The sequence below is a fragment of the Helianthus annuus genome, chromosome 7, assembly GCF_002127325.2.
Source record: "Helianthus annuus cultivar XRQ/B chromosome 7, HanXRQr2.0-SUNRISE, whole genome shotgun sequence".
Classification (NCBI taxonomy): Eukaryota; Viridiplantae; Streptophyta; class Magnoliopsida; order Asterales; family Asteraceae; genus Helianthus; species Helianthus annuus.
The window spans coordinates 119,677,771-119,692,568 of record NC_035439.2 but is presented as its reverse complement, the minus strand read 5'-3'; the positions used below and the strand labels follow the sequence as shown (position 1 = coordinate 119,692,568).

At 45.0% G+C, this 14,798-nt stretch overlaps 1 protein-coding gene across 1 annotated transcript; it reads right to left on the bottom strand.

Moving 5' to 3' along the window:
* Positions 1-6,531: 6,531 nt before the first annotated feature.
* On the bottom strand, positions 6,532-7,641 carry LOC110866812. The gene has a single exon (XM_022115959.1). The coding sequence runs from the start codon at positions 7,639-7,641 to the stop codon at positions 6,532-6,534; it is 1,110 nt and encodes a 369-aa protein (XP_021971651.1).
* Between the last annotated feature and the right edge of the window lie 7,157 nt (positions 7,642-14,798).

Below are 14,798 nucleotides of genomic sequence, written 5' to 3'. Positions count from 1 at the left end.
CTGTGCATGAAGGTCCCTATTTATAGCCGGAGAGGTGTAAGAAGAGATGGGCTGATGGGCCTTGGGCCGGAAGGCGACAACAGAGAACATCCTTCTTGTCTCACTGGTATCGACCGTTAGTGCCTTCTAGAAGATCTCCGGTGCTGGCGCACCTTGATTGGAGCAACGTGTCCCTGTTGTCGGCCTTGTTGTCCCTCTACCATCAGCAGGTAAGTGGAAATCATGGGGCAGGTGTCGCCGCCCCTGATTGGTGCCATGTAGACGTCCTTGTGTACTTATTGTCTCCTGCACGTCAGACGATCGTGGATCACGATAGAGCACAGCCTGGTGGACGCTGATTGGCTCTTTCTTCTGTCACTTGTACCTTGTACTTTCTGAAGTGGCCTTGCGCTCTAACTCCTGCGCAACCCTTGCTGAGCACGTAACTAGTCCGCGCAGGGTTATAGGTGCTGAAGGCTTTTATTCAGACTGCTAAGTGCTGAAACTGATGTTCTCTCTTGTTTGGACCTCGCGCGAGGTCAGTCTTTGTTTAAGTAACCCGCGCGAGGTTAAGATTGCTCAGCTTGCTCATTAAGGAGTATGGTCCAGCGCACGAACTGAAAAAGGTTTGTGTGGCTTTTTGGGACCATAACCCTTCAAGTCCCCCAATCCAGTGCTGCACCATGCGCGAAGTAAATGGTTGGAGCTCTGGACTTAGAAAAAAGAAAGTTCTAATTGTGAGAAACGCTTGCTTGATTGTGGTAGGCCATGCGCGTGTAAGTGCTTGTCAGTTACTACGGCGCGACTACCAGATTTGGCTGTTGATGATTCTCTGCTTTTGGGTGTTAGCACGCAGGTTTCATTGGATAATTGTGAATGTTGCGCGGCCTGGGTAACTTCTGCATGAAGTTTGTAGTAACTTTGAGCGGGAAAAAACCTCGAAATTTGAATTCTGACAGGTTGGTGTGAAATGTCGTTGATGGCGACATTTGAGTTGACTGCTGACACGGCCACCATGAAGCTGTCTCTGACGGTTCGGCTTTCCGGCAGGCGAGTGAGGCCCACGCGTGCGTGGTAACCGTCACTCCGAGAATCCCGCCTTACGTGGCGGCTCCTAATAGGTTACGCGCGCGGTGAATCCGGCACGTTTACCCATCGCATTAAATGTGATGGGTATATATAGTCGATGAGGGGGGAGAGGAAACCACAAACTTCTTCTGTCTTTCCTTTCTCTCTCAAATCTTCAAAACTTCTTCAAATCTTCAGAGACTTTGCAGCAGATCTTCAAGTTTTTCTTGAACAGATCTTCAAGTTTCCCAGAAGTTCGAAGATAAATTGGCCTGTTCTTGTTTCCTTTGTATTCATGGCTGAAGAAGGATCTCAACATGAAGAAGGCCCGGTCCCCGTCCTTAAATGGGATCAGGGCCTATTCGAACAAATTACTCGTGGGTTCCGTTTTCCACTGGAGTGGGATGCACAGTATCCCCGGCAGGGTCAGACTGCCGTTGATGCACCGCCGGGGTATATAACCCTTTTTGAAGATTTCTTTCTTCAAGGCAACTTCCGGTTGCCGGCGACGGAGTTCCTGTCGCATATCCTTCACTATTATGGCTTTCATCTATCCCAGATGAGTCCACCCGGTATGGTGAGGGTGAGACACTTTGAGTTCTTATGCTGATCCCATGATATAGAGCCCACAGTGGAGAGGTTTAGGGTGTTCTATCAGCTGATTAGGAACATGGGGTTCTATTCGTTTGGCAATCGGGGATCTGCCAAGAAGATTCTGCTCAACCCTTCGAAGAATTTAAACAAAAATTTTTCTTCATTAGGGAGGAAGTTATCCCGATAGCCCTGATCTTCCGTGCGTCGGATGTGATTGAGAAGGAGGAACTGCCGATTCCAAAAGGAGAAGCCTGGTACTGAAAGCTGACTGCGACACTAAATTGGATTTTTGGTGAGAACGTTTTTGTTGCGGCGCAGATGAGCGACCAATGGCCGGAAGATAGCAATGAGGTTCTCGCAAGATAGAGGTTAGTTATTTCCTTAACTACTTCTTGTCGTAATTCAGTTGCACTTAATTGTTGATTTTGAATGCAGAGGCCCACCTTTATAAAGCTGCTTTCCCCACTTTCGGTGGACCCATGGGCGTGCACCCGCTGGAACCCGGGGAGCAATATTGGTATGAGCGCATCAAAGGTCATTTTTATATCCTCCTGCTGGAGCTTTTGCTAATCCTCCCAATGCAACCGAAGGTGCGCATCTACCTAATCCCAGGCCCTTGCGAGCTATGACTTCTGCTGGGAAAGAGATTCTTTATCTTTCCAGCGAGGAGTCTGTAGGGTCTTCAAATGGGGAGCTATGTTCCTGGTCTAACATCTTTGCAGGTGTGTTGCGCGACCTTGGCATTGATCCGGAGGAGAAGAAGAAGAAGAAGCCGAGCAAGAAGAAGAAGAAAGTTATTACCATTTATCCTGAACCAACCAGCAAGAAGGGCGGGAGTAGCCGCGCGACCACTGGTGCCTTTGAGAAAGGTACTCTTCGATTCCGGCAGAGTAACTTAGAATATTACGTTATTGCAAGTGACTCACTTGAGGGTTTGTCGCGTATAGGCGAGAAGAAAACCAACGCTGCTGGTTCAAAGAGTTCGGGGAACCCAGATGCTGGTGCTACTCCTTCGTCCATCGCGCTGGATGAAGATGAAGAAGAAGAAGAAGAACCTGCCGTTAAGTTAATAAGCCGAAAGAGGCGTAGAGAGGAGACTGTTGTGGGCGCGCAGGTGGCTGCACTCTCTCTACAAATTCTCTCCGGGTTAGTTTTGTGACCTCCTTCATGCTTTCCTTTAATGAAATTTCTTTTCAACACTTGGCTTCTACTGAGGCCAAGAAGAAGACCCCTGAGAAGAAGGGTGTTGAGCTTAAGGACCCCCAAGAACCGGCGCAGAAGAAAACCAAGTTTGTGATCAAACCTCTTAAGTCTGCTGAGTTGGAGGCTGAGAAAGAAAGAGAGAAAGAGAAGGAGAAAGAAAGAGAGAAGGAAAAAGAGAAGAAAAAGAAGGCGTTTGAGAAGCCTGTTGATAGGGAGAAAGAAAAAGAGAAAGAGAAGGTTGGAGAAAAGCCTATAGGTGATCAATCAAAGGAGACCCAGACCGCTGCTACTACCGCGTAGGATAAAGCGCAGGGTCCGAAGGTCGTTCATATTACGGGGCTTGACCAGCCCCTTCATGAGAAAAGGAAGGAAACTACTCGGGGAAAGGGACCCGAGGTTGTTAAGCCAACTAAGCCTGTGCAGGCTGATGCCCCCAGCCAAACTGCTCAAGTCACCTCTGCTGCTGGGGGATCGGCTGCTGCGGCGCATAAAGAGACTGCCACTACTGCAGGTGGTGCAAGCGCGGCTGGTGGTGCTGGAGGGTCCATGCCTCAGACTCCTATCGGTCCTAAGGATACCTTAGGCGATATTTATTACAAAACCTACACCGAGGAGGCTCGCGGTGATGCTCCACACCAAGCTCCATGGGGCCTGAAGCAGAAGGACACATTTTTGGAGTTTGGGCCATGTCGCGATTGGTTTTTAAATTTATTCCCTCCTGGTGAGGTTAATCGCCAAAGGGCACGTACTCACGATGGGCTATACCATGCCTTCGTTGTTGGGGAAGCCAATACTCGCGCCGCTAATCACCAAATCGTGCGCGAGTGGCGTATGATGGTTAAGGAGCGTGGTGATTAGGAAAAATACCGTGAGCGTGTGGTGAGGCAGGTTAAGGAACTTGAGAAGACAAAAGTTGCTTTTGCTGAGGAGAAAGCTAAGTTTGACTCTGAGAAAAAATCTGAAGTGTGGGGCCGCGAGGGCTTAAGAAGCAAGCTTCGTGCCGCTGAAGAGCTCTTGTCAAAGGAGCGCGCCGAATGGAAGGAGGTTTGTAAGAAAGATAACCAGCGCACGTTTGCAGCTCGCTCCAAGATTACCGACCTTGAGGCTCAAAATGCCACATTAATAAAGAAGGTTGAGGACATTGAATCTGACAAAGAGCGCGTGGAGGTTCAACAACTTTCCCTTTCTTCTTTGTTGTTTTTGACTTGTTAAAATATTACTAAGTCATCATCTCATCCTTCACAGGCTGAGCTAAAGGCGCAGGTGGCCAGTAGGGACAAGGATTTGCATGCTAAGGATGTGGAGATTGCTGAGTTAAAGCGTAGATTGCGTGAGCAAACTGACAAGAGTGAATCGTTGGAGATTGATTTGGAGGCTGAAAGAGTTAAGGCTGCTACCGCTGAGGAAGCCAAACAGAAGGCCAACGAGGCGCGAGATATTAGCACCCCTGCTCTTAACATAGCCCAAACAATTACGCTGAAGTGCAATTAATCGTTTACACGCTTGCCTTGGAAGCTGAATGGATGCGCGGTAGAGGGGTTGTCCTGGTAAGGTTCTCCTCTTTTTAACTTTAGGCTTTATTTTTGTTTCCTTGGTTCTTATTCGTTTTACCCTTTTTCTTGTAGATGGCTAACTCCATTCTGAATGCCTCTGAGTTGGATGCGGCTGTTGCCGCTCTCATAGATGCCTCGCGCGCGGTTGGGCACCGTGGAGGTTATCTAGAGTGTGCACAACATGTTGAAGAGGCGTTTGGACAGGAGTTTGATGTCAGTCATTGCTCAGTGACTGATCAGGCTGATGCTGCATTAGCCCGCGCAGAAAGAGTTTATGACCATTTATCGTTGCATGTGATGGATTTGGTCGCAGAAGCGCTGAAGCATGACGACTGGTGTTATCGGGTAAAGACTATCCTAGACCTTCCACAGACTGTGGAGTTATCTGATGAAGAAGAAGAAACAGCCGGCGGAGATGGCGATGGCAATGGAGAAGGCGAAGGTGGTGGAGACGAATAGATAGTGCTTGCAGGCTTGTGCCTTGCAATTTGTTTCCAAGTTTTTGTGTACTGCGCAGCTGCGCTTTTATGAATCAGACATATGATGTATTGTTACTTTTTTAATGTAATTATTGCGCGGTCGCGCTTTTTTGAGTATAACACTTATGTTTGCTTTCTATTTGCCAAGTTACAATTATTGCATTGTTGTTAGAAACTTTGGTTTAAGTTAGCGCGGATAAATGTAAGTGTGGCTCGTGTGAGTGCAACTGCCCGGTCTCGCGCTATGTTCGCGGAGGACCTTGGAGGCATAACTCGAGAGCTCGTAATTTACTGAAGTGTTTTCGTGCTAATCAAAAGTTTAACATGCATTTGTAACGTAGAAGTTATGATAGTAGAAAAAACATAAGTCATAACCGATGCTTTCATTAAGTAGCTAGGAAATAGGCGCTAGGCCAACGTACATCATTGAAATAAAATAAAGGGCGTATAACCAACATAGGTAATTAAACAGGCGCGTGGCCAACAAAAGTGGATAAAGGCGCATGGCCGAGAGTAGTCACATGTAACACTTGCGCAATTGTTGTGCGTTCCATGTGCACGGGATGATGTATCCATCCAGGGTGCGCAGCTTGTATGCCCCTTTACCTAGCACCTCATGTATTAAGTATGGGCCTTCCCACTTGGGTGCTAGCTTCCCGGGGCGTTCAGCATTGGAGGCTTCATTGTCTCTGAAGACGTACTCTCCTGGAGTGAAGGTACAAATGCGCACTCTTGCATTGTAGTACCTCTCCAACTGTGTCTTGTACTTGGCTTCTTTGATCCGCGCTATTTCGCGCCTCTCTTCGAGTAGGTCCAAGTCTAGACGGTGCTCCGCCTCGTTATCGATTTTGTTGACTGCTGTCAAGCGTGGCGAGGGGAGGCCAATTTCAGCTGGGATAACCGCCTCTGAGCCGTAGACCAGGCTAAAAGGGGTTTCGCCAGTGCTCGTTTTCGGTATGGTTCGATGAGCCCACAGGATGCTCGGGAGTTCATCTACCCAGCCTCTTCTCTTAGTGCCCAGGCGGGCCTTTATCCCCTCAACGATACTTTTGTTGACACTTTCAACTTGGCCGTTGCCCTGAGGGTGCGCAACGGAAGAGAAAGTGTGCTCGATATTCATCTCTTTCATCCATTCTTGGAGATCTTCATAAGCAAAATTGGTGTCATTATCAGTTACAATCTTGAGTGAGAGACCAAATATGCAAATGATGTGCTCCCATATGAACTTGCGCACCATCATTGCAGTAGTTGAAGCGAGTGCTTTGGCCTCCACCCACTTGGTGAAATAATCCACCACAATAATTATGAACTTCACAGCTCCAGGAGCTTCAGGGAAAGGTCCCACCATGTTAATCCCCCACTGCTGGAAGGGCCAAGCAATGGACACAGGGATGAGATCATTTTTTAGGCGCAAGGTTTTCGGGGCGTGCCTTTGACAGGAGTCGCATTTGCGCAATTCCTTTAGAGCTTCAACGTGCATCCCTGGCTAATAGTTACCAGCATTCATTATCTTCGCAACAACCATGCGCGGGCCCGCATGAATGCCGCAGATGCCTTCATGAATCTCCCTGATCAGGTAACTTGCATCTTGGGGGTCCACACAGCGCAGAAGTGGCCCCAAGAAGGATCTTCGATACAAGATTCCACCATTCATTTCATAGAAACAACGCCTTGTTCTGTATCTTCCTAGCTTCTGCTTTGTTTTCAGGGAGAATTCTTTCTTGAAGATATTGGATGATAGGAGTCAACCATGATGGTGGCCCTATCTCAATTACATTCACTTGTCTCAACAAAACGGATGGATTTTCTAAGACCATGATTCGTACATCCTTGGCGAGATGTTGTAAAGCTGTTGAAGCGAGCTTGCTTAGCGCGTCCGTTGGCTTGTTCTCAGATCGATTAATATGAACAACCTTGTATGATTTGAACTGCTGAAGCAACTCCTTCGCTTGTTCTAAATACAGAGCCATAACTTCGCCCTTCGCATCATATAACCTATTGATTTGGCTCGCGATCAGCAGAGAGTCGACATGTTCTTGCAAGTTTTGAGCCCCTATCTTAATGGCCAGGCGCAGGCCTGCCCAGAACACTTCATATTCGGCCTCGTTGTTGGTATTCTTGAAATCCCACTTGATGGCGTATGTAAACTCATGTTTCTCAGGGCTAACAAGGCGCAATCCAGCTCCTGCGCCATCTTCGTTTGAGGCCCCATCAGTGTATAGCAACCATAATCCATCGGACGTGTCTTTGATGGGGGTGTCAACAACTTCACAATCTTTGATCTTATCTTCTGGGACTTCCATGATGAAGTATGCTAATACTTGACCTTTAATGGCTGGACGCGGCCTGTACAGAATGTTGTGGCCCCCCAGTTCAATTGCCCACTTTGCTAGGCGACCTGACGTTTCTGGCTTTTGCAAAATTGTGCCGATATGGAAGTTGGTGAGAACCGTGATTACATGCCCTGAAAAATATCTGCGCAGCCTCCTAGAGGTGTGTAACAGCGCGAGCACTAACTTTTCCATGGTTGAATATCTTGTTTTTGGATCTGTAAGCACCCTACTGACATAGTAAATTGGAGTCTGAACTCCGTCTCTCTCCACCAACCATACCGACCCAACTGCCTTGTCCGAAGAAGAGAAGTACAAGATGAGTGGCTCTTTCTCAAACGGCGCGGTTAGAGTAGGGAGCTTGATCAAGCACTTTTTCATTTGTTGGAAGGCAGCTTCTGCTTCTGGCGTCCACTTGAATTCCTGCTTTTTCATGCAGTTGCGCAAAGTACTAATGAAAGGATATGATTTTGCAGCGTGGTTTAACTTTAAAGCCGCCATTTGTAACCACGAAGCCCAAGAACTTGCCTTCCTCCATTCCAAAAGAACATTTTACTGGGTTCAACTTCATGTTCACGCTTCTCAGAGAGTTGAATATCTTCTCTATATCCTTTAATATTTGGTCCTCCTCGGGACTCTTGATCACAAGATCATCAATGTAAACCTCGATATGCTTCCCGATATCTTCAGCAAAGATCGTATCCATCAATCGCTGGTAGGTTGCGCCAGCATTCTTGAGCCCAAAGGGCATTTTTGTATAACAGAAAATTCCGATGTCAGTGCGGAATGCTGTCTTGTCTTCATCTTCCAGCGCCATTTGGACTTAATGATACCCTTTGTAGCAATCCAAAAAGCATTTCCACCTGTATGGCGCGAGAGAGTCTATCTTCTTGTCGATCTAAGGCAGTGAGTAACAATCCTTGGGACATGCCTTATTGAGAACAGTGTAATCAACACACATGCTCCATCCTCCATTAGACTTCTCGACCATAACAGGGTTCATGACACAACTTTGATAGCGCACCTCCCTCAGAATCCCTGCTTTTAGCAGCTCACAAACTTGCTCATTCATAGCTTTAGTTTTAACCGCCCCTAGGCTGCGCCTTCTTTGCACTTTTGGCTCGACGGAGGGATAAGTGTTCAGACAATGTTCAGTAACGTCGCGCGGGACACCGGTCATGTCGGCCGGAGTCCAGGCGAAGATGTCCATGTTCCTGAACAGTAACTGCTTGAGGTGCGTTCTGATATTTGGTGAGATTGCATGGCCTATCGTCACCGTTTGTTCTGGATACTTGCGGTTCAAGACCCACTTTTCTGGCTCAGTTGTTGAGATTTTTGGCGCTTTGACTGGGCGCGCATCCTCAGCTGCCATCACTTCTTTCTTTGCATAGATAATCGCCACCCCCGTCTCAGTTGGGAAACCAATGGCTGAGTGGGGGCGTGGAGGTTACCATGTTCATTTCTCCCTGGGTTTCTCTCCCAATTAAAACATCATGTCTTGATTTGACTGGCATCACCATGAAGTTGACGTGTGTAGTTCTTGAATGTTTCCCGTCAGATAGTGTGACAGGGAAACTGATCTGGCCTAGCGGGAAAAGCATCTCGTTGCAAAATCCTGAAAGAGGATAATCGACAGGCTCAAGGCGCGCTTTATCTTCATCATCGAACTGATTGAAGCATTGTTCATAAATGATATCAGCTGTACTCCCGGGATCGATGAAGATGTATTTTGTTTCATAGTGACCTATGATTCCGGTAATGACAACGGGGTGCGTGGCGCGTGGTCCCCCGCGCACTACCGGAAAGATGACCTGTTGCTCTTGCCATGCTGGTTCGAATGGGCACTTGCCCTTGTCTCTCGCGCTGTATCTTGGTCCATTGACCATGTGCGTCTCTAAACGTCTAACCTTCTTCTGGTTTCCATCATCATTCCTCTGAATCTGGCGCGTCTCCTTGCGCACATTTTTGACCAGATGGCTTAATTTCCCGCTCTTCAGCGCTTTTTCAATTTCTTGTCTTAGACTGATACAGTCATCCGTTAGATGACCTATATCCTTTTGAAAATCGCAGTACAGGTTCGGGTCTTGCCCCTTCTTGTTTGTCATAGGCTTTGGTGACTTGAAGTCATGATTCTCCGTCATGAGCACCTCTTTCGGTGTCTTAATGAGCGGAGTCCAGTGTTTTTCTCGATTCTCATTCCTGACTGCCTTTCGATGACCAATGCGATCGATCATGTCTCGCGCATCCTCTCTGAAGCGAGGTCTTTCTTCATAACCGTTGGACTGGTTTGCTTTCCATCCAGGGTTCCTGTTTTTGTTTCGCCTGTTGTTATCACGCGAGCTTTCCTTGGAAAAACGATCTTCAGTGTAAGAGTTCTTGGTACCGGCCAACGATTCTCCAGTTTGCGCTACTATCTTCGCGGCTTCCATGAGTTTGTCCCATTCCTTGGGCATACCGTCTTTTCCCGTGATAGTCCTAATGAGGCTATCACAGCGAAAGGCTTTCTTGAAGTGAGCGCGCATCAATTATTCGTTAACCCCACCAATCTCTAAACCCTCCTTGTTGAAGCGAGTGATGAAATCTTCTAGCCCCTCGTTGTCTCTGCGCCAGATGTCTGTTACCTCAGCTGTGTCGCGCTGGTAATGTCTTTGCTGGCTGAAATGATTTACGAATTGGGTTCTGAAGTCAACCCATGACGTGATCTTCCCAGGCGGAAGGCTGTCAAACTAGGCGCGAGCAGCCCCTGTGAAAGTTTGGATAAACAGATGGCACCACATTGGCATGTTCCATCCTCCCATAACACCAACGCTTGTAAATACTCGAACATGATCGTCAGGATCAGTTAGACCATTGAACTTTCCCACAATTGGAGGCAATTTTTCCTTTGATAGCGGGACCAGAGCTATTTTTGGAATAAACTTTGAGTGTTCTGCTGCTTCAGCTGGTCTATTGGCGAGGCTGAAGTCTCGCTCTGCTTTTTCACTGTACGGAAGCATGGTTAATTTGGTGTGACTTCTTAATACCATAGCTTAGTCATAACCAAGCTATATGAATTAAAAATATGCAAGATCATCCATTAAAATAAAAATATCAAAACATTGTCTTAACGGGTTAACACCCTATCAACCATAAACTTGTCCCACAAACATTACAACCCTAAACATAACATAACATAACATGATTCGAGGACTGTGACTTGTCCAGGAAAGAGTCACATTCCCCAAACCCTGGATGACCTCGGTGACTAATGCAGCGGAAAACATGCCATACCGTGCCAGATCTTTAATTCCCTGAAATACATGTAAGTTGAAAAATCAACAATAATGTTGAGCGAGTTCATGCGAAAGTGAGTAAATAAACCTTTGTATTTATCAAAAACCCTGGTATGTAGCAAATAAGGAAAAAGAGATCACCAATGGTTTGCAAGGCCATTGATATGTGTGAAATGCAAGTAGGAAGGCTCAAACCTAGCAAATTTATGCGTCGGGAACAAAGTCATCCCAAGGTCCGTTATGCTGGACCTGGGACTGGGCTCGCTACACCCAAATAGATCTACCGCTCCTGCCCCTCGGTCCTACCCTGAGGATTAATGACCTCAAGTTTCCGCCTACCCATTCACATGATCTAAAAGTAACAAACCTCCTTACGCTAACCATACCATGTATAAAGTATTCATAATCAATGTAACATGTATTTCACCCCCGCAGTTTAGAAAACTGAAAACAGTTAAGAGAAAAGGGGGACATGAACTCACAGTCAGTGCGTCGCTATACCAAGTACTCCGAATGTCAGGCAGCTGTGCAACGACCTACATGTGCTAATTCTATTAGACGGATGGCCGTGCCTTAGCTTTATAGTTTAAGTTTTGGGAAACAGTTAGACAACCTTTCCTTGTATATACTTGGTAATTAATTTCCTTCCCAAGGATGGGGGATTTAATACATGTGTATCAATTTATAGTATTAAGTCTCACTTAATATATTTTTACTTCTTATTTCAAAATATAAATATTTTTCTCAAAAATATTATATTTTCTCTTCACTTAATACTTTCCAAAATAATACGTTGACAAAATACGCGTTCATGAGTATTTCCGTATAAAGCGTAAGTTACGTTTTAACGATTAAGTGGTAATAATAATTACCGGTGAAACTTATATGTTCGTCGTATAAGCGTTTGTATTATTTTGGGTTCGTCAACGTTTGTAAATATTATTTTTACTCTAAAAATAATATTTATATATTTTCACAAAATAATCATAAACAGTGTGGTGAAAAATATATTTATCGAATAAATATTTATCACGTTTAGTTTTTGTGAAAATCCCACCTCCGATTATTTAATAAATAAAGTTATGGCGAAATATATTTTGAAAACATCTCAAAAATAGTTTAACACTTGTAAATAATTCTAAGCGTTAGATTTTAGCAAAATTTCGCCAGAGTTTCCCCTGTAACTGGAGGTGGCCACGCTTTCAAGCGTATCATTTTCTTTTACAAAATCACTTCAACAATTTCTTGATTCAATCAAACAATTTCCGACACATCAAACTAGTTGACTAGTATGTAAATCGCATTATTACATGAACTTGTAGTTTTTCCGAAAACTATAGTGTAGATCCCTTTATATTTGGTGGATCTTTGTATAAAATAGTTTAATCTTGTAAAAACCCCGTTTTTAGAATAAATCATTCTTTACAACTTCCCGTCATCTTTCTCAAAGATTGTTATTTTGTCGAAACTTCTTATTTCACAAGTGTTTATACACTTGTGGTTTGTAAAATCATATTCACTAGTTTGTCATCCGACTTTTTATAAAACATGATTTTCTCGACACTTGGTCCTTTGAAAATACCACTTGCACATACGTAGATCCGCTAGTTTTAAACACCATTTTACTAGTAAAAATACTTTTACACAAGTTCATGTTTCTCGTGTGGTAGAGTTTCACCTTTTAACCCTCGTACCGATAGAAACAAGCTTATGTCAAGATCTATGATCTTAACAAAGTCGGGTTAAACGATGATCCGAGCCACCACATCGTAGATCGGGCCTAAATAATCACCATATTTAAACACTACAACTTTTACACAAGTTATGATCTTTTAACCAACAACACTTGCATTTTTAGTAAACTTTAAAGATTCAAAATGCATGTTTCCGTCTTTTAACCGTTATAATTCTTATTAACCACCTTAGATATGTTCGAGAATGAGATTTAAGCATTATACCTCTAGCTCGGGGCTAGGGAAGAATCTAGGCGAAAATGAGGTGGATAAAAGCGAGGTAATGAGGTCCTTCCACTTCCGTTTGCTCCGAGACTCCTAACACGTGACCCTTGAAGCTTGTATGTGCTTGGAATGTGAAAGATGGAACTCGAAAATGATGGATGGAAGTGTGGGTGTTCGGCCGAGAGTGGATGGGAGAGGAGAGAAAGAGTTTTGTTGGTGATTGTGGTGTGAATGATCTCATGTGCTTAGTGTTGATTTTATAGACAAATCAAGTGCCATATGTCCAAGGGATTTTATGTCTTCAAGATATTATACATAAACCATTATAATAATCAAAAGTGTACTCTCTTTGGTCACATTGTGACCGATCGGCCAAGGGGGGGGGGTCATTCGGTTTGATTTCAATTGTTTAGTTAGAGATTAGTTATACTAAACCAAGTTAGATAGGGGTTAACTCGGTTAGTGGTGTGATGCGTTATAATGCGGGTGTTAGGGTAATCAGGGACCCTAACTGGCTCAGAAAAAGACTAACAATATTTTTGGCAATATTTTTATGTTCCGGGTATAGTCCGGTTGTTCGGTTGGATAGAAATCCGTTAAAGAGCTTAAGTAAGCTTTTAAGCGTCGTTAATAATATTTTTAGTGACACAATTTATTTGTAAAAGTGTCAGGAATATTTCCCCATGTTTTGGCACTTTATTAGTTAGCTAGAAGCTGGTATGTTAATAAAAGTGCTGTGTTTTGTGCTTAGAGTACGTTTTAGGCACATCCAATCATTATATCTTATTCCTAGAGACGCAGTTCTACAACCCTTGTATCCCTACACACACTATGGGTGTAGTAAAATATTTCTGGCTCATACAGGCCCTTAGAGGCAGTGTCTGCCTGATGCTGGCTTTATCAGCATGTTCAATAGGTTATCCGTTCAAATGCTACCGTGCTTTTGTGCATCATGTTTGTCACTAGAGTTCAGTAAGTAAATAATGTAGTGACGGAAATCAAGGTATGATGCAGATATGTACAAGTATCAACAGTCAAGTAGCAGTTCATCAGTATTTTCAGTTAAGCACAGTAATTAAGCAACAATTAATAGTTAATTAAGTCGTACGGATACCTGGTTTAGTGAGGGTTGTCACATTCTCCCCCCGTTAGAAAATTTTCGTCCCGAAATTTTAAGTTCTGCTTGTAGAAGCAGGGTTCTCAGGAAATAAGTGGGGGTATTTCTCTTTCATTCGGTCCTCACGCTCCCAGGTGAATTCAGGACCATGTCTAGCATTCCAACGAACTTTGACGAGCTTGACACTGCTCCGGCGGGTCTTGTTCACTTTCCAATCCGTGACCTCGACAGGTTCTTCAACGAAGTGGAGCGTGTCGTCAACATGAATTTCGTCGGTAGGAATGGCAACGGTATCTTGAGTTGGACTTCTCTTCAGATTGGATACATGAAATGTATCGTGAACACCATTTAGTTCGGCAGGTAGGTCCAATTTGTATGCTACTAACCCGATTCTCTCCAAGATCTTGAATGGTCCAATATACCTCGGGTTCAACTTTCCACGTTTCCCAAAGCGTGCCACACCCTTCCAGGGTGATACCTTCAACAAAACCATCTCACCAACCTCAAACTCTAGAGGTTTCCTGCTTCGATCCGCGTAGGCTTTCTGCCTGTCACGAGCCGCGCTGATGCGATCTCGGATCTGTGCGATCTTGTCGGTGGTTTCCTGGACCATTTCAGGACCAACCAATTGTCTATCACCTGCTTCAGCCCAACAAAGCGGCGATCTGCACTTGCGCCCATATAAAGCTTTGAATGGCGCGGCACCAATACTGGTGTGGTAGCTGTTGTTGTATGAAAACTCAACCAGGGGTAAATGCTTATCCCAGCTACCGCCCAAATCCATCACACATGCTCTCAGCATGTCTTCTAACGTCTGAATCGTCCGCTCGCTTTGACCGTCGGTCTGCAGGTGAAAAGCAGTGCTCAGATTCAACTTTGAGCCAAAAGCTTCCTGGAAGGATTGCCATATCCTTGACACGAACCTTCCGTCTCTATCAGAGATAATCGAGAGAGGTACTCCATGGCGTGTAACAATCTCTCTCATGTAAATTTCGGCCAGTTTGCTCGTATTATCCTTCTCTCGGATAGGTAGGAAGTGTGCTGACTTCGTTAAACGGTCCACTATTACCCAAATAGTGTCATGGCCTCTTGGCGTTCTTGGCAACTTCGTAATAAAATCCATAGAGATTTGTTCCCACTTCCACTTGGGGATCTCTGGTTGCTGCAGAAGTCCCGAAGGCTTCTGGTATTCCGCCTTAACCTTGGCGCATGTTAAACATTTGCTCACATAAACAGCAACATCGC